The following is a 26,175-nucleotide window of genomic DNA, read 5'->3' as shown; positions in this document are numbered from 1 at the left end:
GTTCATGGATCATGACGTTTTGGACACATAAGAAATGGCACTCAACCTCCAAATAGCAAGAATGATAACTGAGACTTATAGCAGACTAGTGGAGGGAATGAGGCAGAGTTCATGGAGGAAAGATGAGGCCAAATGTGTGCACATACACTCATCATTACTAGGCTAGCTCAGGAACACCAGCAAAACATTCAGGTGTCCATCAACCCACTGCACTTTTCCCCAGACCTTACCTGTGCTTGTGAATAAGGGCATTGAATGCCAAGCCATCCTTCCAGCTGGATGTAAAATTGGTGACGTTAACATGGGGATAGCTGCGTTACAAAGGGAAATAACAGGGAAGACAAAAGGATTTATAATTCAGTCCAAGAGATTACAAAACGGTAATCCAATTACAGACCTTATTTTATATGAGGAAAAGCTTTTCTCTAAAAGAGAAAACAACCGATGCACAATTTGATTGACACAAGTTACATTTTCGAGCCACATCTTGTACTTTGGAAAACACCAGAATTAACTTTTAATTAAAAGGCAGATGTGGGAAATGCTAGCAGGCACAGTTTGCATTTCAAAGTGCAGGTGCTGCTCCATAAAAAGAAGGATGTTTGGTCTGGATGGACAACTCTGATCATCCAGGTTTGGGGTAGCCAACATGGTTACCTTCGGGTGTTGTTGGACTCCAGTTCCCATCAGCACCAGTTAGCATGGCCAATGGTCAAGTATAATGGGAGTTGTAGTCCAACAACTTCTGGAAGGCACCATTTTGGTAGCTCCTGAATTCTGCTCTAAGACTAGCAAAGACGAATTAGCATTCCATGGGATGGACAAGCTCAGCCTTCCTTAAACTGGTGCCTTCTACTTGCTTTGGACTGTGACTCCCATTAGCCCCAACCAACATAGCTAGGGATAACGGGAGTTGTAGCTCAGAATATCTGAAGGGCACTGGGTTGGGGGAATGCTGACTGTGGCCCACAGGCTGTTTCCATCCTTTCTAGCTACTTCCTTCTATGCACTCCAAAAATACACAAAGATATATGCTCCGTTAATCATATTGGAAGCAGATTTCCCATTTTAAAACAAAATAATAATGATGAGGATCAGAGGGGCTACTCCTGCAATTGATACTCCTCACTGTGAAAACGGAAATGTTCTGGCTCCTAGTTTCATCTGCGCTGAGATAGTCATGTCAAGGTTAACATATCATGGGATGCTTGGGCTTTTTGCACCCTCCTGAAGTAGATTTTCAAGCATATAAAGTGATAAATGAAAAAGCCCTCTAGAGAGTTCTCCATGCATTATCAGTCTACCCACAAATGACTCAGTTCATGGCACTTGAAACAAGACGTCAGCATGTGCAGTGGCTACATTACAGATAGAGCTGGAAGAACAGGCCCCCAGAGATGCCCTGCCTGGGATTCTTGCTCCTCTCCACTGCGAGCATTTGTATACCCACCAAAGTGCAATGTTGGAAGACACTTTAAATATTTTCACCTTGTCCCAAACATAGGACAATCCAAAAGAGATTCCTTCAAAAATATAGGGAATCAATTACAAGGCCTAAGCCTTCCTGAAAAGTGAAAGATACCAAGGTAATGGTGGTGGAGGGGAGAGAAGCTGTGCTTGGATTCTTTACAGAGAACAGGGCTGTTGTGGCACAAAGGAGAATATTATGAGGACAATTATAAAAACAGTCATATGTCCCATTTTAAAACAACCTTATGACACAGCCCTGAAAGATCTCTGTCCTTTGTGGTATACTTTGATGGAGAGTTTTCGTTATATCACTGGTAAGAACTGAGTAGGAACATGGCCCAACTTCATGGTCCCATCCAGGTTTCCCTAGCTGGTTCTGCAGGCTTAAGCCAACTGGTTTACCGTGCATTCACTGAGTTGGAAATATTAGCAGTCATCATACCCAGCAGTTTTCATTTGACACCAGAGTAACAATGCATCCTTCGCGGAACGGGTTTCCCGACCTTCTTGAGTCTGAACAATGATGTCCTGGATCTAAATTGAAATAAAAAATATTCCACTCTAAAGGCCTATCACTACAGATGCTTTGTGTATTAGTATGTGCATCTCAGGTTCTCAGCACACACAACTTAGCAAAGGTAACAGTCGTTTCACATCATTACAACATGGGGAAGGGGAAATCTGCTGAATCTGCACTGTAAATGGATTATGATGCCTCTTCTATTGAACAATATTGCCATTCCAAAGTGTACTTTGCACAGCACCATTTCCACTCCACCTTGAACACTATTATTTGTTCCAGGGACTCCCCCTTATTACCTTTTCTTAATCACCCTGCTTTCCACTTTCAAGATACATATGCTCCATATCAGGGGTGGAAGGAAAAAGGGTTGTACAAAATTAGAGATTTAATGACTAGGGGGAGACCTATACAAGGAATGTCTTACATGACAAGTTTCAGGGTGTTAAACATTCCTGGCTTAAGTCGTTACAGATTAGGACGTTCCTTAAAAGGTTATTCAAGGAAGTGACTAGTCTGTGCTTCAACAGGGTTTTTGAACATTCTGCTTCGTACTCAAAGGGTTCTGTTTCTTTTATTTATAAACTGCTGATTGACTGCAAGATGGGAAATGCAGATGGATTGCACTAGGCATGAGAATACGACCCAGGCTCAACACTATATGAAGACCCCTGGAGTAAAATATGGGCAAAGCCTCCTATAAAGACCATTTTGGCCAAAGTCCAGGAGGCAATGCTGAAGGTGGTGCTCTGCTGGCACTGGACTCTGGTCAAGCTCTCTCGCATCACCTTTGCGACTTCATCCCAATGTTGGTGGGGCCGCAACAAGAGAGGGAGCTTTATACATTTAGGGTGGGAGTGTGACAAGCTTTTTGGCAAAATATTTCTGATGTCATTTCCAAAATTATTAGTCAACCTCTGAATGCAAGCCCAGCTTTGGCCCTTCTGTCATTAAGACACTGATCTAGACCCTACCCTTATTCATAAGGATCTAACCACCATGCTGTCTACCGCTGGCCATTTAGAGATCACCTCCCACTAAAAAGACTCCAAGGGACCATGCCTGACAGGATGGCAAGGGGAAGTTCAGGATCTGGCTGTTTCTGCACATCTGACGCATCACATAAGAGTGGTTAGATTATCCACCACCGCACACTAAAGTTAAATTCTCAAAATTATTTATAACGTAAAGTTGAAAATCCAATATAAATGTTATAATACAATGTAAAACTGTAAGACAGGCACACTTCAGGGCGCCTATTTCTGTTAAGAAGAAAAACCCCACTCTACCCTCAGTCCCAGTGATTCAGGCTGCAATCCTATGTAGCCCCAATAAACACAGTGAGACTTACTTCTGAGTAAACATGCATAGGTTTGCACTGAACGAGTTGCAAACATACCAAACATTTCATTCTTCTCCTGACATCTTATTTGCAGCGTTAAAAAAAAAGATGGATTCTCAGCTAGGGTATTATTAACATTGCTAAGTATAAACTGCCGCATGTCGGCTTTTGTGCTGGACAGTGCAGAAAGGCACAGTCTTGCTCCAAAAAGGCTTACACTTGAACTGCTTTGAAAACCACCAGCATCCTTTCATATCACAATGGGTCAGATTAGTACAACCAAAAAGGGATTAGCTGCTGCCCACAGAAGCAGTTGTATGTGTAACTTGTTTGCACAAGCCCCAGAACAAATAGACATGATCCAGCCTAAAATGACACCTGAGAGCAATTCTAGCACACATACTCAGATTATGGGACAGCCTTATCTCTGGCACAATGGTCGATGCAGCAGAAGTTACAATACTATGGAAGCAACATTTCATCCTTGAAGAAATTGTCATTGAGAGTTGCACTGAAACCTTCCAGTGGAGCTGGGGGAAACCATAAACAGGGCTTTTGACAGTGATTGGGATGCTGCTTTTATAAGAAAGAGAGAGAGGAATTTCATGCTTTGGGAGCTCAAGAGTTCAGGAGTATGCTTGCTCTTTCTTCCTCCAAGCCTCATAGCAGACTTTCCCATCCCTGGGTGGCATGATCTCCCTGCTTCTTTCTCTGCTTTCTTTGTGTCCTTTAGCGGCATGAAAAGTCAAGTGCTAATGGCTACAATTCAATGGAGCAACATTTATTAACATACAATAAAAGACATGGCTTCATCCATTCTATAAAAACTCTACTCTGGCAACTTGCTCCAGCCTGGAAGAATTACTTCTCAGCATATGACAAGCATAGGGGTGGCATATGTCTGGAATTTCCTGGACATTCCTAGAATACAGTCCGGGGAAATCCGAACGTATGGCAACCAATGTCAGCAGTGTTGTTTTTGCCGATTTCCCTTAAAAATAGCTCAGAAACATCATTTGTTTCATTTTTTTACTGATTTTGCAAAAAAAAAAGTTCATCAACTTTGGGCAAAACTAAAAAAACTTTTCTGTCCAGATTTTCACTTTCTGAAATATTGCAACCCTAGACAAGCAAGAGTGTGGATATGAAAACCCCAAATAGTAATCTGCCAACATGTACAAACCCTAGTTTATAGCCGCTGTCAGAACATGATATCCTACTGATAACCTCCTCTTTGTCTTTTTGTGGGAATCTGGCCTAGCACTCACCTGGAAGCGCAGGATGATTGTCCAGATAAGGCCCAGCACCAGACGGTGATTGCCATCAACAATGTCGTGAGAGCCCATGTTCTCCAGGTGTACCCGCTGCTCCTTGAGAAACTGCAGGGCCTTGTCCACATTCTCCAGGCAGTGGATCCGCATGCGCCCCTTGGTGGGTTTGGGCTATGAAGTGAGGAAAAGGCGGTATTTAGACTTCTAAGAGTTTTCAGCCATCACCTAATTCGCTGAAGGGAGAACACCCACATTGCATCTACTCTCTTTTAAGAAACAAATTCTAATTCTTGCAATAGCAAAAGGGGATCTGCTCAATAGCGCAGACTCTAAACCTTTGCTAAAATTATGACAAATGGTAGGTTTCCAAATACGCAGAATATGCATACATTTCAGCTACATATTACAAAGTTGCCTACTAATTCTTCTCACCTACTTAAACGTACAGCCTACTTTTTGTTCTCAAAAGCAAAAAATGCAAAACATATTATGTGTATATGAAATCTGATATCATACAACCATGGAACCAGAACAAAGCTCACTTTTGTGAGACCCAGTCCACAACACCAAAGCACAATCTTTCATTATCTTGTTCTCCAATGGTCATCTCATCTAGATTACAATGTGCCATGTGTTGAAAGGAGAAGATGAAGGACAGCATGCAAGGGGTGGCTATTGAAAAACAGCCTGCATTAGAGTAACTTTACAGGTTAAACTACGGTAATTCCAAAATCGGAAACACAAAATGGCTTCCCGGTACCAATATATGCTGTGAAAAATCTGCATCCACAATCATTACTCCTGATGCTCTACACACAATTTGCACCTTGTTTTCTATGCAGAAGAAGAATTTTGTAATCCGAGAAGTATACTTAGGAAGAGCATGATTATTTTCCTTAGGGCAAGAATTCATGTATCTTATGCACTGTTAGTTCCATAGAAGAGCGAAAGTAAGAAGGAATTCTACCAGCAGCTCTCCAGAAAGAACCTCCAGCAGTTTGATTAACATTCTTCCATCTCTGAGGTCCATGTAGAGATCAGAAATGCGACAGGTCACACGTGCCAGGTGGGAATTCACCCATTTGGTGAAGGTTTTCTTCTGTACGGCTTCCCGCTCATCTGAAAACAAGAGAAGACTATCTTAGTCACTTAACTCAAACACTCATAATAAAAATGCACACCCACATGAAATTCTGTAAAGCTGCTGCACAGGTGCAAACTCTGGTATGCGGTGGGAAATTTTGTATTCTGAAAATCTCAATGATTTGTTTTTGTTTTAAAACTAGTCAGCTTCTAGGCCTTATAGCATCCAAGGAAAGTTTAAATGTTTGGACAGTATTTGGTAAGATCCCCAAAGCCAGACAGGAGCTTTGTAAAGATCAGAATTTAGTGCCCTGCACAGTTTCTTGTACCTCCCCTATAACTATTATTCTCTAGCACTCAAGTTCCAAAGCCCAGCTGCCACTACTCTCCAGAATACCATTCTGGAGTTACAACATTTCAGCAGGCAGCTACTGGGCATGCACTTATTGGAAAGAAAGCAGTATGGCTGCCCTGGGGGTTTGCCCACACTGGAGTCCACTCTGTGACAGCAGCTGTTTACATTTCCATTGAATTTGTGTGGTGCATGTGACCCTCAAGGGCCCACTCTGTCACAGGGACATAAAGCCTTGAACTGGGGATCACATTGGCTGAGGCTGAGCCAATCAAGACTGCATCTGCTGACGAATCAGAACCACCTTAAGGCACAGTAGAGAACAAGGCTCTGAAAAACTGGCAAATGTGACTTTCAGGCAGTACGAAGCTCTGGATTGGCCAGGCCTGATTTGAATATTAGGATTTCAGTATTAGGATACTGAACTTTGCTCCTTGCTTGATCAATAGTACAGTATTTTTTGCCTCCTGCCCTTCACACTAATGATCTTTGAAGCTTAAAAAGACATTGCGGTAAGAACAAGAGCTGTTTAAGATATGTTCCTGAACTTGGCTTCTTCACTATTATACTTTTATAGACTTCTTGAAGCTCAGTTACACAGATCAATTAAAGAGAGAGTCTGAATTTGTTCTGAGAACTTTTTATTAGGTGCAGCATGTCCACAATTTGACACTTACTCTGATGCTAATTACATTTCCCAGGACCAGAAAACTAAATGAACAATACACAGCTCATCTAATTGCATCATCACTGTAATTTAATTTAAACTATCCTAAGCCTTTCCTCTCACTCTGCCCCCCCTCCTTTGTGTAAAGCGAGGAATGGAAGGCAAGAACCAGCCATGAAAGAGAAAGAAGCTAAGGTGCACTCCCATTTTAAAATCAGGGAGCTTTTAGAAAGCTAGCTACTGGGTACAGGGCTTGCGATGTGTCAGGAATCCAAGACCGGAATTTCCAAAACGTAATTCTCAAGTCATGTGTCAGAGTGACTAAAATAGCTATGGCAGTTACCAGAATCACTGATAACAGCAGGGTACTGTTTGAACCCATCTGAAGAAGGGACAAACTGTGCTTTGGGGCACAGTAATATGCAGGGCTTATCCACACTTACCGGTACCTTTTGCCTTGCTCTTTCCTGCTCTTTGCCCTGCTAGTTTTGAACTTTAAAGAGCAGTTTTTTGCAGAGAAAACGCCAGAGGGGAAAAAAAAGAAAATAAAAAGAAAAAGCGGGGGGCGGGGGCGGGGGCGGGGTGCTTGGACACAATGTTTTAAATCATGGACCATGCCTAGAAACAGTGGAGGAAAGGTGAGTGTGGATAAGCCCTCAGGCACTTCATTGGCCTTCAAGCATTCTGACAAACACAAAGCACACCTGCCTGCTACTCAAAGAAAAATCCATCCCTTTCACCACTCTTTTGTCCTCACAGTCATGGTACATCATGGTCACTTCCAGGCTGTCACTATCTTCTGGCTGGATCCAATCACATACTGGCAAATTCAGATTGTGAAATTGCAGTTGATTGGGAGGTCTTGTGCAACAAACTCACTTCCCTAAAAGATGGGGAGCAGGGCGCGGAGGTTGTGCTAAGGAAAGTGATGGGGAAATATATTGGAAAGTGCAGGATAATGGTTTGGACACATCATCTAACCTCCCTGCAAACAAACTGGAATGGCTGTTCATTAGATAGCCAACATTATCTAATCTCCATAAGAAGAAATCAGGATAAATGTTCAATAAAACAGGCCATCCGGAAGCACCCAATGTAGGTTCAGAAATAATTAACCCACATCATTTGAACTTGCTGTGAAGCCACACAGAAGGCATGCTTAAAGAAAACTTGTTTCTTAGGACCCAGGCAACTGGGTTTGCCACATGGTGTATTGTCAACAGGAAGCTTGCAGGCAATTCCAAATTCTTGAGGAGCGTACCTGCAGTAAACTATCATTGCTTTATTCTCTCATTTCCTCCAGAATCCTCCAACGCAGAATTCACTTCCCCTATTCCCCAATATATTGTGCTAAGAAACATTACCGCCTGTTTATTGCACGTTTCCCCTGCAGGGAGAAAGTGCATTTGACTTGGGACCCCTCTAATTGCATTAGATTCTTCCTCCCACCCACCCGACTTAATTGGATGAGCTCCAGGCTCCCAAGGGCTTAAAATTCTATTTAGCCAAACTGATGGGTTCAAATACAAAAGTGAATTGGGGAGTGAGTAATATTTAGACAATATGATCTCAGTTTATTGTTCAGCTAATTCAGATTTTGTTAAGAGTCGTGACTTGAGGCACATGTCAGATTCAAGCCTTCATTAGAGGACCAAGGCTGCACATAAAGCATTAAAACGCAGGCTGGGAACTATCATCCTGCACCCCAGTTATTAACTGAACAATTCACATGAAGATACAGCAGGTGATTCATCATATGGAATTCTTGAGCTATGTTTCTACACTGCAAATGTGAGCTGTTTTGAGGATCATTTGTTAAAGCTTCATTGCCACTTCCAAGATCTACAAACCTTAAAGATCTTAGGGCGGAAGCTGCAATAATTAAACAAGTCTGAAGCTTGTTTAGATTTGTATTGGTTTGAAATTAGCATTTTGTATCAAGGCTGAAAAGTGTTTCTTTTCTGCTAAAAATTAGAGATTTCAGGCCAGATATATGAATGACATGGGGAGAGTTTCTTGCTTTCATCCAGAAGGCTACCAGGTTAGGTGGCCACTCTTCTGCCCTTGCAATCTGGCCTGTAATATACAGTAATATCCCTTTAAATAAAGAACCCCTGTAGATTCACAAATAGAATCTCCCACTATTTCTGCCTCCTCTCTCAGTGAACTGGAAGGCCTTTCCTTGGCCTAAACATAAATTCCTACCACTTTCATCTGTCTACACTCAGCTTTTCATTCATTCCACACGGCTGTGTTGTGCCCAAAGTTATGTGGTTCAGTAGGTAATGTATATGCCATCTCTCTTTCCTCCAAGTGCAAAGAAGCCTGTTAAAAACACTTAACAGTCTTGTTCTGCAAGCACTGGCTTTCTAGTTGCAAGACAAAGCTTTTAGTGGGTGTCTGACTTGACAAACCCCCTTGTCTGTCCACCTTTCCCACTGCCACCTGCCTACTCAGACCTCTCTGCACCTGATTATTGGCCACAAAGGAAACACAATACAGCAATATGTTTGCTGCATACACCTTGTCTCTTGTTTTCCTTCCAAGTGCATGTGTGTATGTGAGTATGTGCTTGCGGGGTCTTGTAGCCATACAGCATTTCCCCAGCTGGGAGGAAACAGCAGCCTGCTATACAGCTACTTAAGTGTGTGAGCTCTCTCCCCTTCTCTTTGAGAGACTGTCCTTGATATGATCGTAGCAAAAGGGAGTGATGGATGAGAGAGGGGCAGATGGCCACAGCAGGTGATATATAGCCTCAGTACTTATTTGCAAAGCTACATTAAAGCCTCCAAGATGCTCTGACACTAGCCTATGGTGAAGAATCATATAAGCACCACCTAACATAATATTAGGCTCTAAGGCAATCACAGACAACCTGACCAACCCAAGCCAAATGCAACCTACCAGCCACATACATTAGGCTGTCAGAGTCTTAACAAAGCTCTTGTTTTTTCCTGCCTGCCTGCCTGCCTGGGACTACGAAAACAGAGAAGCCATCAAGAACTTGGCAGACTGGTGCTTGGTAATTGGGCTGGCGGCCTGCAGGTTGTGCAGAGCTCTTAAGAGGGCTCTTTGAAAAATGAAGGGATAGCAGCAAAAACAGATCCTCGCAAAGTGTGCTACTACTCAGTGAGGAGAGAAAAGTTAGGGATCAGCATATGAAGAAATGTCTCCATGAGGCAATGGCCGTGTGTACCTGCCAGAGCTTTGATCCGAGATCTCTCGAACAGCCTAGCAGAACTGTTGTCATTGTCCAGCTCATCGTCAGATGCGTCCCAGCGAGCGTTGATCCGACTGTACTGCTGCTGAATCTCCAAGTGATCAAAATCAGTGGCCGATGTCATAGTTCTGGGCGTTTGGCTGCTGTTCTTGTTTTAGTTAGCATGAAAAGGCCCCTGAAGGGAAGCAAAGCAAAGTGTTACCTCTCCCAGGAAAACATGTTCTCCGTCTCCCACTGCCACCAAAACACACACACACATACACACACACACACACACACACACACACACATCTAAAAGAGAAACAAGACACCTCAAGAAAATTCAAGGAAGCTGCAAGCCACAATTGCCGTTTACATATTTTTCTAACTCCCAGCTTCTGCACGTTATGAAATATTGCAGCAGCCACCAGCAGGGTATTTGAATGCATCAGAGTTAACTGTGCCCAGTAGGTGGGGATATAACTTACAGGAAGATTGCATTTCACATAGCACAGCCTGCCTTTGTGTGGAGCTTTCAGAAAAACATTCTGCTAGTCTCAGGATTTACTTTGAAGTGGAATTGATGCATCCCATGTGTGTATATTTTTCAGGTTGTCCACACGAAACTGTCCTCATTCAAGTGGCAGCCTGTGCTGGCGTTGTTCTCCATCCTCCCAACTTTAACTGAGATTTTCAGGGGGGACAGGGACGAACATGTTTTTCATGTTACCCAACTGTGGACATACTGAAGCACATTGTGTGGGTTCTTTCAATGTGGGTGAGGACTATTCTCTCTACTTCCATTGGTGGACTGTTTGTGCATCTAGGCACAACACACACACTTTCTTATTTTTTAACATACTGTTTTGTGCAAGTCTGTTATACTAGAAAACTCATAGTTCATTGTTGTTGTTTAAAAAATGGCAATGGACGGGTAAACAAATGCCTGTGTGCATGCCTAAAATGGAACTCTTGTTTTTGGAACAGGGTGGGTGGGCTACTAGTGGGCTTGGCATGACACAGAAATGGAGTTGTGGACACTATATTCTCCAAAAGGGGGAAATGAATTCACACTGGGAAGAACACAGGAAGGGGCTAGAAGGACTGGTCCTCTCTCTTTCTGACAATCCACATTTTCTGTCCTTTTTGGGGAGGGAAGACATAACATGAATCCTGACTGCCTTCTTCAAACTTCTAAAAGAGCAGAAAGAAAAACTCAGATAATGCACACAAGTGCAAGCTCTTTTGCAATCCTAGGCAAAGTTTAAAACTTGATTTTCACCCTATATAATCTGCCATATCTTATTGTATGTAAGGGTAGGGATTGTTTTCCCACTAAAGGGATTTTCCTGCTTCAGCCCCCTTTCCCTGTGCTCCTTACAAGTGAATGGAGAAAACTTTGTTCCATGAAGCAACAGAAAAAAAGCTACAACCAGCAAATCCAGGAAGGAAGGGGTAAGGACACAAGGAAAGATAACCAAGTCCCAAACAGATTTGACTATAGTCACGCAGAGGAACAGAGCCTGTGTCTTATCTGCACCGAGTCAACAGCACCTCTGTCTTATCTGCACTGAATTTGTTCACCCACATTAATTCCTCAGGTTTGTTGCTTATATTGAGAGGTAGAGCTGCATTTCATCAGTGTATGATGACACTTCAGCCTAAACTTCTGGATGACCATTCTCAGTAGTTGCATACAGATATTAAAAAGCAATGGGGACAAGATGAAAACTTGTGGCACCCTGAATGCCAAAGGCTAGAAAGTCTATAATCTCCCAGCACCACCTACTAGGATCAATCCTCCATAATGATCAGAACCACTGCAAGACTGTGTTCCCTAATCCTACCACCACAAAGTACCCAGAAAGATACCATAGTAAGTTACACTGAAAGTTATGTGAGAGGCCCAGGACAATCAACAAGGTCACACTCATCATGTCATTTACTGATATAGGTTACCCACTAACACAGGGAGAGCCATCCTGATGTTCTCAAGTTGTTGTTGGGCTGCAACACCCATCAGCCCCAGCCAACATGGTCAGGGATAATGGGAGTTGTAGTATAACAACACTTTGAAGGCATTGCCTTGGCTACTTATGCACTAATGCAATCAAAACAGTTTTTATTCCAAAACCAGGCCTAAAACCAGTCCAGAAAGGATCTTAAAAATCAGTTTAATCCAGAAATACATGGAGTAGAGATGCCACAATATGCTAAAATATGTTGCGTAAAAAAGGCATGTTCAAAAAGAGGAAACAGTTACGCTCACTCAATTCCAAATTGGATTCCTACCACTTTTTCTCCAGGAATCAGATCAGCATTTCCTTTCAGGGTGTTGGCACTACATCCCCCCTCCAAAAAAATAAAAACAAAACCACCTCCGACTGTCTGAAAGAATGAAACCAAAACACCTGCTCTGGTAGCTCTAATCCGTCAAGGTGGACTAGATGCTTCTGATTATGCATTGCCAAATCAAATTGAAAATTTTGGAGAGGGGATGCAATTTTTTGAGCCTTTAAATCCCTAATTTATAGCTGCTGACATTATAGTGAAAGCAGGGCAGCTCAAGAAATCCCTGCATCCCCAACTGTCTACAGTGTTACAGATAAACTGTCCTTATAGCATTACAATCTATACAAGGCCTTCTACAAGAGAATGGACATACTCAAAACTTCCTCTTTCCTGAAACATTTGTAAAGACTGCAGTCCTGGATCAAATATGCTCTTTTAGGATTTCAAAACCAAACCAAACCAAAACATGCCACTAATGCTAAAATAGCAACACAGCTACCTGTTATTGAAGATTTGCTTCTCTCCCTTGGCACTACTGTTTCTTGTAACACCTGTGATAAACTGAGGGAAGATAGGGCACAGAAATTGCATTATATACTGTTATACTGCATAGTTTATCAGAATTCATTTTTTCCACTTTTTCTGCTCAGTTTCTTTGGGATTTCCTTTGGTCATGGTAAGTGATGGAAAAATTTAAGAAAACTAAACTAATGTGGCTAATTAATTTCTATCCAAGTTCAACTCATAGTTCTTTACAATCCCCACTAATACAATCCACTGAAATCAGCATGATCTAAGCACAGTGTTATTTTATTTTTTATTTCAGTGAGACTTAAAGTGTGTTTAAGCCAGGGGCTTTGCAGAACACAAGTAACACACATTTAATTGATCGGATCTTCTAAAGTGGAGAAATTGGCCCAGCAAACCTAAATGTGAAATTATGGCTAAGAGGCTATGTTTAAGCTGCTAATAAGGATTTAACGTCTCACACAATTTAGTAAGTGCTCATGTGATCCATGATTGCTGAGAGTATGGCCAAAAGACTCAAAAATTCTGCTGGTGTGTTAGTGTTCTTCAATATTTACCAGACAAGACCCACATTCCCAATGTATCAGACTGAAGGAAAAGTTATCTTTCAGCTAGCCTATGAGAGCATGTTCTCCCCCATTTTATCTGTTTACTAGCCAGATTCCCAGCAAACAGTGGGGGCATGTAAGGGTGGGAGACTCCACGAATAATGCTTATCTTTATTTTCATATTTACCTCTTCCTCTGGGACAATATTTCTCAAAGTCTGCTCACAGCTGCACTGTGGATAACCACCTTGTTCTCTCACATCTACTGCTCTCTTCTCCCACTCTGGTTCGAGCATCCCATGGTTGCTCTCCACAGCTTCTATTTATCTAGTCTATATATGCACATATTCATCTGTACATGCACATGCACAGACATACTCCATGGCCCATATTCCAGGGATTGGGGACATATGGCTCTCAACATCTCTGTGCTGGCTGGGACATTGGAGCTCAACAACAGCTTGAAGGCAATAGGTTCCTCACTCCTGACACACACACTTAGGTTGAAATCGCACTGGCATAATCTAGCACAGGCATATCACAGTGCACTTGGGAATCTTCTTTTGTTTCAGTGAGTGTGAATTATCACCACTTAGAAATCATGTGTCTCCTACTTTAAATGTCTAGCTGCTCAAGCAAAAGATGTTCACCTTACTTGCCTCTCTCAGATGCTGGTCCATACTTCCCTGTGACCAGACTCCAATATACCGTAATCCTATCGCTTATTGTAGTTGCCACAGCCGAACACTGTGTACTGCCCTTTCTTCATTGCCCGTCCCATTCTCCTCCTAGTCTTGCCACCATTTCTTTCACTATTACCTGTTCCACAATGCAGTTTCCTTCACCTTTTCTCTGCCCCTCCGGTGTAACTAACAAGACTGAGAGGAAAACAACCGATTTCACCCATGAGAATTCCTATAACTCTCACCACTGTCTGGTCATTCCCGAGATGAACACAGTCTGAAAAAGCCTTCTGGGCATTTGCAAATCATCCTGGAGGAAACAAATGCTAGCACAACTGGCAGAGTTTGACCCCAGATTGTCAAGTTTCACCCCGACCAGGCGGAGGGGAGAAATACCAAAGGGGATGGTATGAAGCAGACAGCCCTGGGGAAGGAGAGGGAACTGGGCAAGAGAGCTATGCCTGTTAACTATGACATAAGGAGGCCTTCCCCAAGGTTAAAATGTGGGGGGGGGGGATCCCAAATACATATAGTGAGATGAGGAAAATGATGGGTGGGGTACTAAAAAGCAGAAAGAATGTGTCTTTTCACAGGTGACATAAAAACACACAGAAGTTGAAATAAGATTATAAATCCACCTTCCTTCATTAGTCATCAAACAATTAACCCCCCCCATACAATCAATTTAAAACAGCATTTTTGCATTTCACACATTCACACCGACAGATGGAAAGAAGCTCAAAAGCACTTTAAGTGGCAGGTATAAAATTTGTCTGACAGTCACTCTGTGTATTTCCCTCAGCCAGACCTCAAAGGCAGCATAATAAAGCATACAGGTAAGCTGCTCTAACCCTATACTGTGGCACATACAATTTGCTTCAACCTGTCCTGTGATTATGTTTGGGAGAAAGGAATAAGAGACTGGACCTGTGATAGCCTGAACCTATTACACTCATCATTATAATTGCTCCTTGGCTTTTGTTATGCATGACAAGCATTTCCTTTTGACCAGAACTCCTTTGAACACACAGTCTGAGGTGAGAGCCACAACAGTTTGGAATACCTCAGCAGTTCCATGTCACTTGATGGCAGAATTGTAAACATATGAACAGGTGTGCAAAGGAGGAGGAGATGGCTGAGGTTGTCACGAAGACATTCATGCCAGCTTATAAACTATTGCCTCAAGTTGATGACTAAGCCGCTTTTTACATTCTCCATCACTTCCCACGTCAGCAAAGTGAGCCCAGAAGGAAAAGGTGGACACACAGACAGATGTATAAATATGGAAAATTGTGCAGATAGGTAAGTTATTTTTGCAAGATTCTCTCTGTCTGGTCAGCAGTTATGTGTAGGCAGCTGTTCCCTGCTGTTGAGCTGTGTCTTCCTGTTCAGATGTAAAAACTTTTCTAGGCCATGTCCCCTGAAGTGGAGATTTTTCTGTCTCATGAAACGGACCAAAAATTCCCACCAGATAGAGATTATTTTTATAGCCACCTTTTCTGCCATCTTAAGTACTTTCTCTCCACTCTCTCTTATCTGTTTGCAGATCTTCAAGCATTTTAATGCCTTTGGCCTGGGCACAAAGCTCTCTAGTAAACACACTCCCTGCTCTGACTTCCTTGCCAAACACTATTCTAATAATACCATCCCAGCTCCAACATTCCTGTCATCAGAGGATACCCGAGTGTTCAGATATTTCTGTGTACTGGAACTGCTTCTATGATCACTGAAACAGGACCCTAGAACAGCCCTCAACAGGAAGTGAGCTAGGATGGAATGTAGGACAAAACAGCCACCTGTGCAGTAAGGAAGAGGAAAAGTTTGCTGTCTCCATAGCAATTTATCAGAGCCCTACGAGGAGTGATTTTCAGGGCCTCAACTTCAGGAAGGAAGGAAAGAAAGAAGCCAGGCGAGGGAATTCAATATGCTGCAAGCTGCTAGGCACTTAGTACTATCTGGGGATGTTGAGCCAAATAACAATCCTCAGGCCAGCATTATACCATAATTCCATATTAAGATGGAAGGCTGGGCTACAAGATCTACTTATAAAAATAAAGTAGGGGTGGGGAGCTGGATCTGGCCAGCAAGCCAGATAGTTATCTCCCCCATCCCTTGTGGGCCAAGTCTGACAGGTGGGGAGGGTCACCCACCCATCTTTGACCTGATAACTAATGATCTAGCTTAGCCAAAAGGGACCTCTTCGGTTTTTTGCCCACACAGGTATGGTGGAGTACATCGCAAAGAATTTCACTAGACCCTTGCAATGCTCTGTGCAATACCCAACCATCAGTTGACAGTTGGGGCTTGTGGAGCACTGTTAACAGGGCTTTGTGGGCACTGCCATTCAGCTGAAGTGCCTACAAAGTCCCTTTTGGCTAAGCTAGATCATTAATAGTCCCACATCTGCTGTCACATATGACATCAGGTGTAGGGCAGGTGGGCTTGGCTTGGTTTAGCAGAAATGACCTTGTGAGTTAAATGGGCATCCTCTACCTGAAGTAGAGCAAAGGTGCCTCCATATGGTCACTATTTGGGGGGAATGCATTTAAAGTGGATTAAAGGGCTCTGTCATCCTGGTGCAACTAATTCACTTTTTAAAAAAGAACCTGACTTTTTGCAGTTTGGAAAGTGATGAGAAATGCGTTGAAAAGTGTGGGATGAACAAATGGCTAAAGGAAGACATGTGAACATGCCCGCCGCCCCCAAGCAAAAATGAATTATATAATTTCGCCTAAGAAAATGGATCAGTAAATGCACCTGATGTAGAATTCGGCAGCTAGATTGTTGACCAACGCAAAAAGGTCTGAACATATAACACCAATGCTGGCACAACTGCACTAGCTTCCAATTATCTCTGGAATTAATTAAAGGTGCTGGCTTAACCTATAAAGCCTTATGTGGCTCAGGGTCCCAAAACCTTGGAAACTTCATCTCTTCTCATGAACCAGCCCAGACCCTGTATTCATCATCCCAGGGAGGCCCTTCTTTGTCTGCCCCTTCCAAGTGGTTGCTCCCCGCTTATGTGAATATCGTGGGAAACTATTGGACGGTGGAAAAATCACTTTCCCATGTAGAGAAAGTTTTGAATTAGTTTTAAAAGATTTTAATTTTTTGCAGGAAGTATAGAACATGTGAGAGGATGAATACATGAACATTCCAATTCTCAAGCAGGAGCCAGGCACACATACCTTGAACATTTCTCCGATGAAAATAGGGATGTCCCATTCCATAATAATTTTACTATGTATACCCCACACATCTTATTGGTTTGCCCCAGCACTCTGGGCAGCTTCCAACATATATAAAAACATAATAAAACATTAAACATTTTAAAAAAAATATTTCCTATACAGGATTGCCTTCAGATGGCTCGGGGGTTGGATATCTCCATACCCTCAAACATTTCTCCAATGAAAATAGGGATATCCTAAGAAAAATCAGGACATTCCGGGATCAAATCAGAAACCAGGACAGGGATGTCCCTGGAAAATAGGGACACTTGGAGGGTCTGAGGCAGTAGTTTTAGAGAAAACTGGATGCCTTGAGAGAGGCATTATTTACTTTGTCCCATTGTTACCTATGGTCAATCAGGTTTTTGAAAGAATATAAAACGCTGCAAAACCTGTTTACCAGAAGTAAAAATGGGATGAACATTAGTCCCTCTCTTACTTTCGCTTCTTTGAGAAACCTATCCAGTAGAAAGGAAAGTTTCTCAAGAATCCAAAAAGTCAGTTGAAGAACTGAGCCACACCCACTTAAGGCATAACCTCTTGCAACTTAACCCAGCAGTGTTATCTGGGTTTTTATGCCTGGTCTAGCCTCTCCTCTAACCCCACCCATGTACATCCATGTGCAGGCATTGATAGTAGCACTTTGTGACTTGCTGTTGTCACAGGCAATGTACAGAAGTATAATTAATGTGTATTGGGAATGCTTCCTGCACCATTAAATTAAACTAATTAACTAGTGCTAATTAAATGGGGTATTTTTTAAAAAATGTTCCACTAAGTACACAGATCTCCATTCAGGATCCAGTGTCTTTTGGCTCCTTTTGCTGGGTGAGCAAATGGAGCCAAGAGGCACTAGATCCCAAGTGAATAACTTTGTATTCAAAACTGCCCCCTTTTCCTCCTTGCATCAATGGTGTCTCCAACATCCATATACTTCACTTTATTTTATTTTAGGGGTGGCAGTGGAATCTTTACTGTTTATCATCATGGAAGGTAGAGGGGTACAAAGGCAGGGGAGCTAGGCACCACAGGGCCAGTGGTGGCAAAAATCCAAGAGAGCCCAGGACTAGCAAGGAAGGAACTCTTCCTGATCCAGATTTACTAGAATTGAGACTTGAGAACACAAAATCAAATACAATCTTCAGAAGAATATTGCATTCTGTCCTGGAACCCAGCAAAGTTCTTTATTCCCTGTCAGGTCAGACCAGGGTTTCATAGCTCTTTAAGTTTAAAGAAACAGCATACAAATGATTTTCCCATCTAAATTTATGAATTTCCAATATGTAATTCAGTCTGCTGGGTTCACACAATCCATTGTTCCCCTTAAGAAAATTAAAATCAAATGATCTTTTGGAGAAAAGCAGCCTCCACCTATTCTCTTTTGGACATCTTTCTCAGTACTTTTGGGTGGTGCACATGTTCTTGGCTGGCCCCAACCCATACTTTCAGTGGAATACATCTATGCTACATCACCAACATGCAGGATCTGTGCAAGGCAGCTGTTTCACTCCCATTACACACTGGGCACACAGTGAGGCAGACCGGCACCGGTACTCCCACTCTATGGATTCCAACTATACAGTGCTCTACTTTTTACTACCAGTCTCCTTTGAAGGCAGCCTGTCTGCAACTTCTCTTTATTCAGAACCATATTTTCATTACCAAACCAGAGGTGAATCATGCCAGCCATTTGCCTTCAAAGGCAGCTTTGTTGTCAAAAATGGACAATGATATCCACACTCTCCAATGCATTTAAAGAGGAAAACTCTAGCCAAGATCACCTAGTCTATCATGCTCCTGTTCCTTTCAAGCATGTCAGGACTTTAAGTGTTGGACACCACACTGAAAGCATCAAATACCGCTGCCTGAACCGAAGTACGGTAATTCCAAGGTACATGCAAGGCCGATAACATGATCACGTTTACTGAAGAAGATCAGTGTTACATCACTCCAATCAGCTGCTGTTGGTGGACTACAGTTGCACAAGCACACAAAATGAACTACACAGAAAGGCTGCTTACCTCAAGCTCTCTTTCAGCCCAGAATTAGTTAAAGAAGTTTGTGGTATGCCTCTTGCAAACAATTCTCAGCTCCGTATACTTGAGTAAAGGCAGCAACAATGAATGACAACTGTCAAGTCTCTCTCCCTCTCTCTCTCTTTCTCTGTCTCTCCAGGCTGGCACGATAGAGAGGGTGGGGGAAGTATGTGCATACCAGTGCAGGTCATTTGAAAGATATAGATAGCAAGTGTGTGCACATATATCTAAAATTGTCTGCAAGCAGCTGTTAGTTCAGAACAGCTCTAAGAGGATCAGGTTTTCTCCTGCAGCCCCAGCATGTATCTGTGGAGTATGAGCAGCAACAAAGACACTGTTAGTTTATACAGCATCTTTCAGCATGTGAAGTCTTGTACAACTGCCATGTCTATCCTGAAAATAATCCATTGAGGTGGGTTAGACTGCAACACAGCAACTTGCCCAAGGCAAGCTTAGTGACTCACTGGTAATTTGCACTTTGATCTCCTTATACTCAAATTCCAACTCTCCACCCACTTCACCAAATTTGAGTTAAGAAGCATAGCAACAACAGGAAGAATGCTCGCAACAAGAGGAAGAATAGGTTGTCAGAAACATCATAAGGATTATCTGCCGTTTTGGAGATAAAGCTTGAGATAAATAAAATGAATGGCAACACATTAAAGAGTGGGTATTACTAACATAATGCTTCCATCATCCATAACTATGCTAACTTTAGGCTGATGGAAGTTGGAGTCCAACACATCTGGAGGGCTATAGGTTCCTCACCCCTGGGTTCAACTTTTGGAAAGAACCAGAAATAAAGAAGCCAAAGTTGGGAAGAAGCGCAGTGGAGTCTCAGGAGTTAGTCCAACATTTTAATTTATTCTATTCAGCAAAGAGAGGGACGCGGGTGGCGCTGTGGGTAAAACATCAGTGCCTAGGACTTGCCGATCGCATGGTCGGCGGTTCGAATCCCCACGGCGGGGTGCGCTCCCGTCGTTCGGTCCCAGCACCTGCCAAGCTAGCAGTTCGAAAGCACCCCCGGGTGCAAGTAGATAAATAGGGGCCGCTTTCTAGCGGGAAGGTAAACGGCATTTCCGTATGCTGCGCTGGTGCCGGCTCGCCAGAGCAGCTTAGTCACGCTGGCCACGTGACCCGGAAGTGTCTCCGGATAGCGCTGGCCCCCGGCCTCTTAAGTGAGATGGGCGCACAACCCTAGAGTCGGACACGACTGGCCCGTACGGGCAGAGGTACCTTTACCTTTACCTTTATTCAGCAAAGAAGTTGCCTATTCCTTCCCTTCAGACTACAGTATCTATTAAATAGATTCTAATTCACGGGAGAGGGAAATTCTGCAGTGCCTCTTCTGCGTTGTGTTTGTAGCTCCTGCCAAGTGTTCTTGCAGCCAGTGGTTACTGTTACCCTAGTATTCACTTTAGTACTGCTGTATGAGAAAAGTTCAAGGCCATCTTTGTAGCAAATTTTGTTAAAGAAAGCCAGCTCTTCACCACCACTCTCAGCTGTCGGGGGGGGGGGGGGGACGACGACCCAGATGCCAATGTAACACCTTTTTTGTTATCTGTGCCATAATTACAGCACACAAAATGTCTGCACAATACCGTACTGTAAACTGGGAAAATGCACACCATGTCAACAGAATTAGATGGGCGAGGCAGGCACAGGGGACTCCAAAATGTGGACAGAAGTGACTCACATTGCCCATCCTGATCAGCATGCCCCCAGTCTGAATAGGGGCCCTACATGTGCAAATCTCCCTAGCTGAGATTACTAGAGCTAAGTGAGGTGGAGGAAAACATGCCTATTTCACAAAATGTGGAAGAAACATATTTCCAGGAAATTAATTGCCTTTTCTGTAGAAGATACCTCATTTCCTGCCAGGTGACGTAAATCACTCCAACGGATTATACCAGTTATGGCTGCTTGGGGACAGAGCCTAAACCAAATAACTTCCATCTGCCTGCTGAATGGTAGAAAGCACGAAGAGCCACATTGCAGAAGACTGGCAAATATAATCCTTCTTATGTACATGCAAATAGCAGCAGCCTTCACACATTGTTCCATTCATGGCAACATGTTCATGGGTTAATTCCATGTCAAGTACCGCAGGCATCATTTTCTGAACTGCACTGAACAAATTTTCATACAAAATTTAAGCGGCAGCTATGTCAGCTATTTCAGAGCAGTTAATGAGAACAAAAGCCAAGGTTTTCATCCACTCTGCTTGAAGAAGTGGAAATGCACATCATTTTCCATCGCAGGCTGACTGGGAGGCACTACATCCTATGCATAAGAATGTGGAAGGCTGCTTTCTCTTCTCGGCCACAATCCTGCACACAGTTACCAACAAGCTAACCCTACTGATTTCCAATGAAACTTGTGCATTGTTATCAGTTGAGCAGCATTATTACTTTGCTTTTATATAATCACATTAATGCCAGGAAAACACCAGGCAAGTACAAACATTTTTGTGTCCTATTTCTGTTTTGACAGATATTCAATAAAACTTGTGAACTGCTTTGGGCTCAACATCCCTGGAGCATAAGAGCTCACAGTTGATATTTTAAACAGTTGTCAGCTACTCTTGGACATTAAACTCCCTCCACACCTCCTGACAACCCTCAGCACAATCACATTAGCATGAAGGCTTTTCCATGTTGGCACGTGAAGCCTCTTTCCTAGCTCAATGCTTTTCTGAATGCAGACAGATACCATTAAGCACTCTACAATTTGTGCTGGCTCATCTAAAATCCATGTTCAAATTTATTCCGCTTTCAATAACAATAAAAAAACATTATTCTGCTAAGCTGCACATTGCAGTTTTACAATTGTCAGCCCTTAATGAAGATTGAGCAAAACAAAACAAACAGCCAAAAATGCTTAAGTCCCTAGAAAGACTGGTATGTATTAATTTTGAAACTTTAAAAAAAGACAGCAGAGTATACTACGTGCACACTACAATCAGCCTTCCTTGATTTAAATATATCTGTTTTCTCTTCCTCCCTTCAAAAACGAATATATTTAATGAACCAGTGCTAGAACATCATGTGGGGCCAAGGCAGCAGTACATAGCTTCCAGTGGGAGAGACCTAGAACCAGCACTTCCTTCCCAGATCCTGTGCAGCACAGGTGTGGCATTCAAAAGCTGAAGTGCAACAGTGGAAAAGGCAACAATAATGTCCCTTTACATGGCACCCTGTGAACTTTTTTGATCCACGAAAGCCATTTCTCAAGTTAATGGAATAATTTAGCCACAAGACCAGCAGTAGCAGCAGCATAAATCACCAAGGCTGCTATGCAGCTACATCTTAAGCCAATCCCATAGCATCATCAAGGACAGTAACTGTTTACGAGGTTAATGAAATGTAACAAAGGCTGGAGATAGAGAATAGTTTTATCAGAGAGCTGAAGGCATTCTGAAAGAAGGGTCATTGCTTCTGGTGAAGATGCTAGTTTTACTTTTTGCTTCTGGTAAATAGGTTTTGCGTTGTTTTCGTAAGCATTCCAGAAGTTACAGGGAACAAAATAAATGCATTTTGAGCCCCACATTGGACGAACATTGCAGGGGGATTGGACTAGATGACCCTTGTGGTTTCTTCCAACTCTACAATTCTGTGAATCTATGTACCAAGGAAAGTGATGTCTCTCTCAACCACTTCCAGCTGTTTAAAAACATTGTATTTTTAAAGTTGGAGATAGCTATAGCTTGTAAGCCACATATTACTTTGAAACAATTCCAATAAATTTCAATAAGCCATAAATTAGGTGTCAGCAACCTTTTTGGACTAGTGGGCACATTTCAAATTTTGAGAGAGGGCTAGGGCACTATTCACAAGATGGCTGCCATGTGGGGTGTATGTGTGTGTAGCATAACACAAAATGGCTGCCAAGGGGAGTGTGACAGAACACAAAATTAGAGAGACAACCATATGCTTACCATGGGAAGTCAGCTATGTCCCACTGGTGCATTTACTGATCTCTCTCTCTCTCTCTCACACACACACACACACACACACAGAGAGAGAGAGAGAGAGAGAGAGAGAGAGAGAGAGAGAGATTGTTGCTGTCAAATAATGACAGGGAGCATTCCCAATTCCAGGAAAAACAGTAGTACCTCGGGTTAAGAACTTACCGTAATTCGTTCTGGAGGTTCATTCTTAACCTGAAACTGTTCTTAACCTGAGGTACCACTTTAGCTAATGGGGCCTCCTGCTGCCACTGCGCCGCTGCCGCATGATTTCTGTTCTCATCCTGAAGCAAAGTTCTTAACCTGAGGTACTATTTCTGGGTTAGCGGAGTCTGTAACCTGAAGCGTCTGTAACCCGAGGTACCACTGTACATACAAAGTAGCACACCACTCTCATTTTACATAAATTGTTTAGAAATTATAGCATAATTCAGAAGGTACCTGCACATTTTGTCCTGCAAGGAGGGCTGGAGACTTCTGCCCTGAGGAAGCTCTGTTTTGCACCTTCAGTTTTGCCAGTTTGGAACATGCGAACAGCAAAACCCTTCCCTTACAGGGTTGTTGAAAGTCGGCACAAGAAAAAGCCTATAAAGCACTTTTTGCATACTTAAATATTAATTAATAAGAATGTGAATGTGAAAATACCATGAGTAGTTTTAGAAGACTGCATTTTTCATTTGTATAATTCCAGGAATTAAGAACCACTGGCTGGCAGCAGGTTAGACAAATTTATTTTCAACATAAAATATTAATTATCAGTAATACAGGTTAATTCAAACAAGGAGATGCTTGCCATAGTCATTCTACACAGGTCAGCCCACCATTTCAAGGGTTGAGCAGTCCAAGCGGGGTTTAAAGATAATAAGGAGCAGCAGGAGTAACCCATCAAAAGTGAGACCTGAATCAGCATATGCACATTTTATGCAAATCTGTCTTCTTTAGTTGTCTTTTTCATGAAGTGTAAATGGCTACACCATATAGGATTGCATGGCAAATCATGAACTGATACCTTCCCTTTAAAAGTTATACACAGCCTTGGAGTGCTGCAAGCTGAGATTAAATGCTTATGATCAGATGAAGTATTTTCATTTCTGTCACAATCTTGAGTTTGTGGTTATCACTGGTTGTGCTTTATTTTTTTGTTTCACTGGGCTGCTGCCAAGCAAATTCCAACAGGATCCAAGTACTATTGGCACTTTGGCTAAGACTTGGCATGGTATGCACTAGCTTTGATTGGATCCCCAAATTAACAGGGCCAATACAAGAACACTGTGGCACCTCAAGATGGACTAAACTCTTCCTTCCTCAAATATTTTTGAAGGGGTTTAGTCAATGGCACAGATTAGTGGTAGTGACAGACTATTGTCAATTCCAGACTGCCTGTTTATTTAGCATCAGTCCTGATTTGTGCATTTATGGGGCTCTTCTATGACATTAGCTATTTTTTTCCAGCATTCATTCTGATTTGTTTGCAGGGAGGTTATATAACATCGCACCTAGCATGTGTTATTCCATATTTTCCAGTGCTGTTTCCCATCACTTTCCTTATTGCATAGAGTTGTGTGTGTGTGTGTGTGTGTGTGTGTGTGTGTGTACAGGTTTATTGTGCAAGGATGCCAAATCAACTTTAATTATGCAACCCAAATATGTTGGTATGTAATTGAATTGCACCCAAAATAGCGACAGTCTGGAGCCAGGAAAGAGCAAGCTTGATAGGTGTATGATACACAGAGGGAGGCAAGATTGGAAGTAAATGTGTCAGTATTGTAATAAAGCAGGCATAAGCAAACTCAGCCCTCCAGATGTTTTGGGACTACAACTCCCATCGTCCCTGACCACTGGTCCTGTTAACTAGGGATGATGGGAGTTGTAGTCCCAAAACATCTGGAGGGCCGAGTTTGCCTATGCCTGTAATAGAGCAACACACAAATGACAAAGAGTATGGAGAGTAAGCTTCCTGAGGATGAATCAATACCTGTTGTAGGACTGCTGATGTAGGGCTGGCCATTGCAAACGCCTGAATTGTCTAAAATAATTTTATCAAATACTTATATTTTATATAAAAAGGTAAAGGGACCCCTGACCATTAGGTTCAGTCGTGACCGACTCTGGTGTTGCGGCACTCATCTTGCTTTATTGGCCGAGGGAGACGGTGTATAGCTTCTGGGTCATGTGGTCGGGTCTAGCGAACCAGAGCAGTGCACGGAAACGCCGTTTACCTTCCTGCCGGAGCAGTACCTATTTATCTACTTGCACTTTGACGTGCTTTCGAACAGCTAGGTTGGCAGAAGCAGGGACCGAGCAACGGGAGCTCACCCCGTTGTGGGGATTCGAACCGCCAACCTTCTGGTCAGCAAGTCCTAGGCTCTGTGGTTTAACCCACAGCACCACCCACATCCCTATATTTTATGTAAGCAGAGGCAAAAACTGCAGAGTTAATGTCTAAATTTTGTTAGTCTTACTTTTGGTTCAACGTGGGTAGGACTCATCCTATTCTCCTTGCCCAAGGAAAAAAAGGCAAGAGCAGCTTCTCCTCAGTTGTTTTTCAATGGGGAGGGGATTATGCCTTTATTTGAGTAATAAGATTGCATAAGAGATGCCAAGGGGATAGGTTGCAGCTGTGCTATATATGCATACCATCTCCTTGAATAGAATCCAATTTCAGAGCCTACCTCTTTCTTCCTTGGGTTAGAGAAACCCTTTTACAGACCTGTGTTTTATAGTCTTACTAGGGACTTTTTAATAAACCTGCATGAAGCTTTTTCTGAAACACACCTAGGTGGTTCGTACGTCAAGATAAACCATGGTTTATTGCAATTGGAATGAGCTGCAGCAAGACTCAGGTTTGCACTCTCCCCCTTCCATCTCCTCTGTGGCTTTCAGTTTTGGTTAACCGCAGTGCAGCATTGCATCCAAACTGTAATCTGCAGTTAATCTTAATCAGGCATAGGCAAACCCGGCCCTCCAGATGTTTTTGGCCTACGACTC

General features: G+C 42.7%; 1 protein-coding gene across 9 annotated transcripts in view; it reads right to left on the bottom strand.

Moving 5' to 3' along the window:
• The window catches only part of SPTB (spectrin beta, erythrocytic), a 91,927-nt gene that overhangs the window by 45,616 nt on the left and 20,136 nt on the right, over positions 1–26,175 (bottom strand). For 3 of the 9 annotated variants that reach the window (XM_081838093.1, XM_081838096.1, XM_081838097.1), the window contains 5 exons: positions 9,902–10,100; positions 5,571–5,722; positions 4,601–4,774; positions 1,913–2,004; positions 231–311 (listed from right to left, as the gene is read on the bottom strand). In XM_081838093.1, coding sequence (XP_081694219.1) covers positions 231–311; positions 1,913–2,004; positions 4,601–4,774; positions 5,571–5,722; positions 9,902–10,049 — 647 coding nt within the window. In that variant the 5' untranslated portion in view covers positions 10,050–10,100. Of the gene's footprint in view, positions 1–230; positions 312–1,912; positions 2,005–4,600; positions 4,775–5,570; positions 5,723–9,901; positions 10,101–12,695; positions 12,758–19,205; positions 19,382–26,175 lie in introns of those variants that run through there. The other 6 variants (XM_081838095.1, XM_081838098.1, XM_081838100.1 and 3 more) reach the window with 4 other exon arrangements.

Source organism: Podarcis erhardii, assembly GCF_964252035.2.
Source record: "Podarcis erhardii genome assembly, chromosome: 1".
Taxonomy (NCBI): Eukaryota; Metazoa; Chordata; class Lepidosauria; order Squamata; family Lacertidae; genus Podarcis; species Podarcis erhardii.
This window is presented reverse-complemented; position numbering and strand designations above follow the sequence as displayed.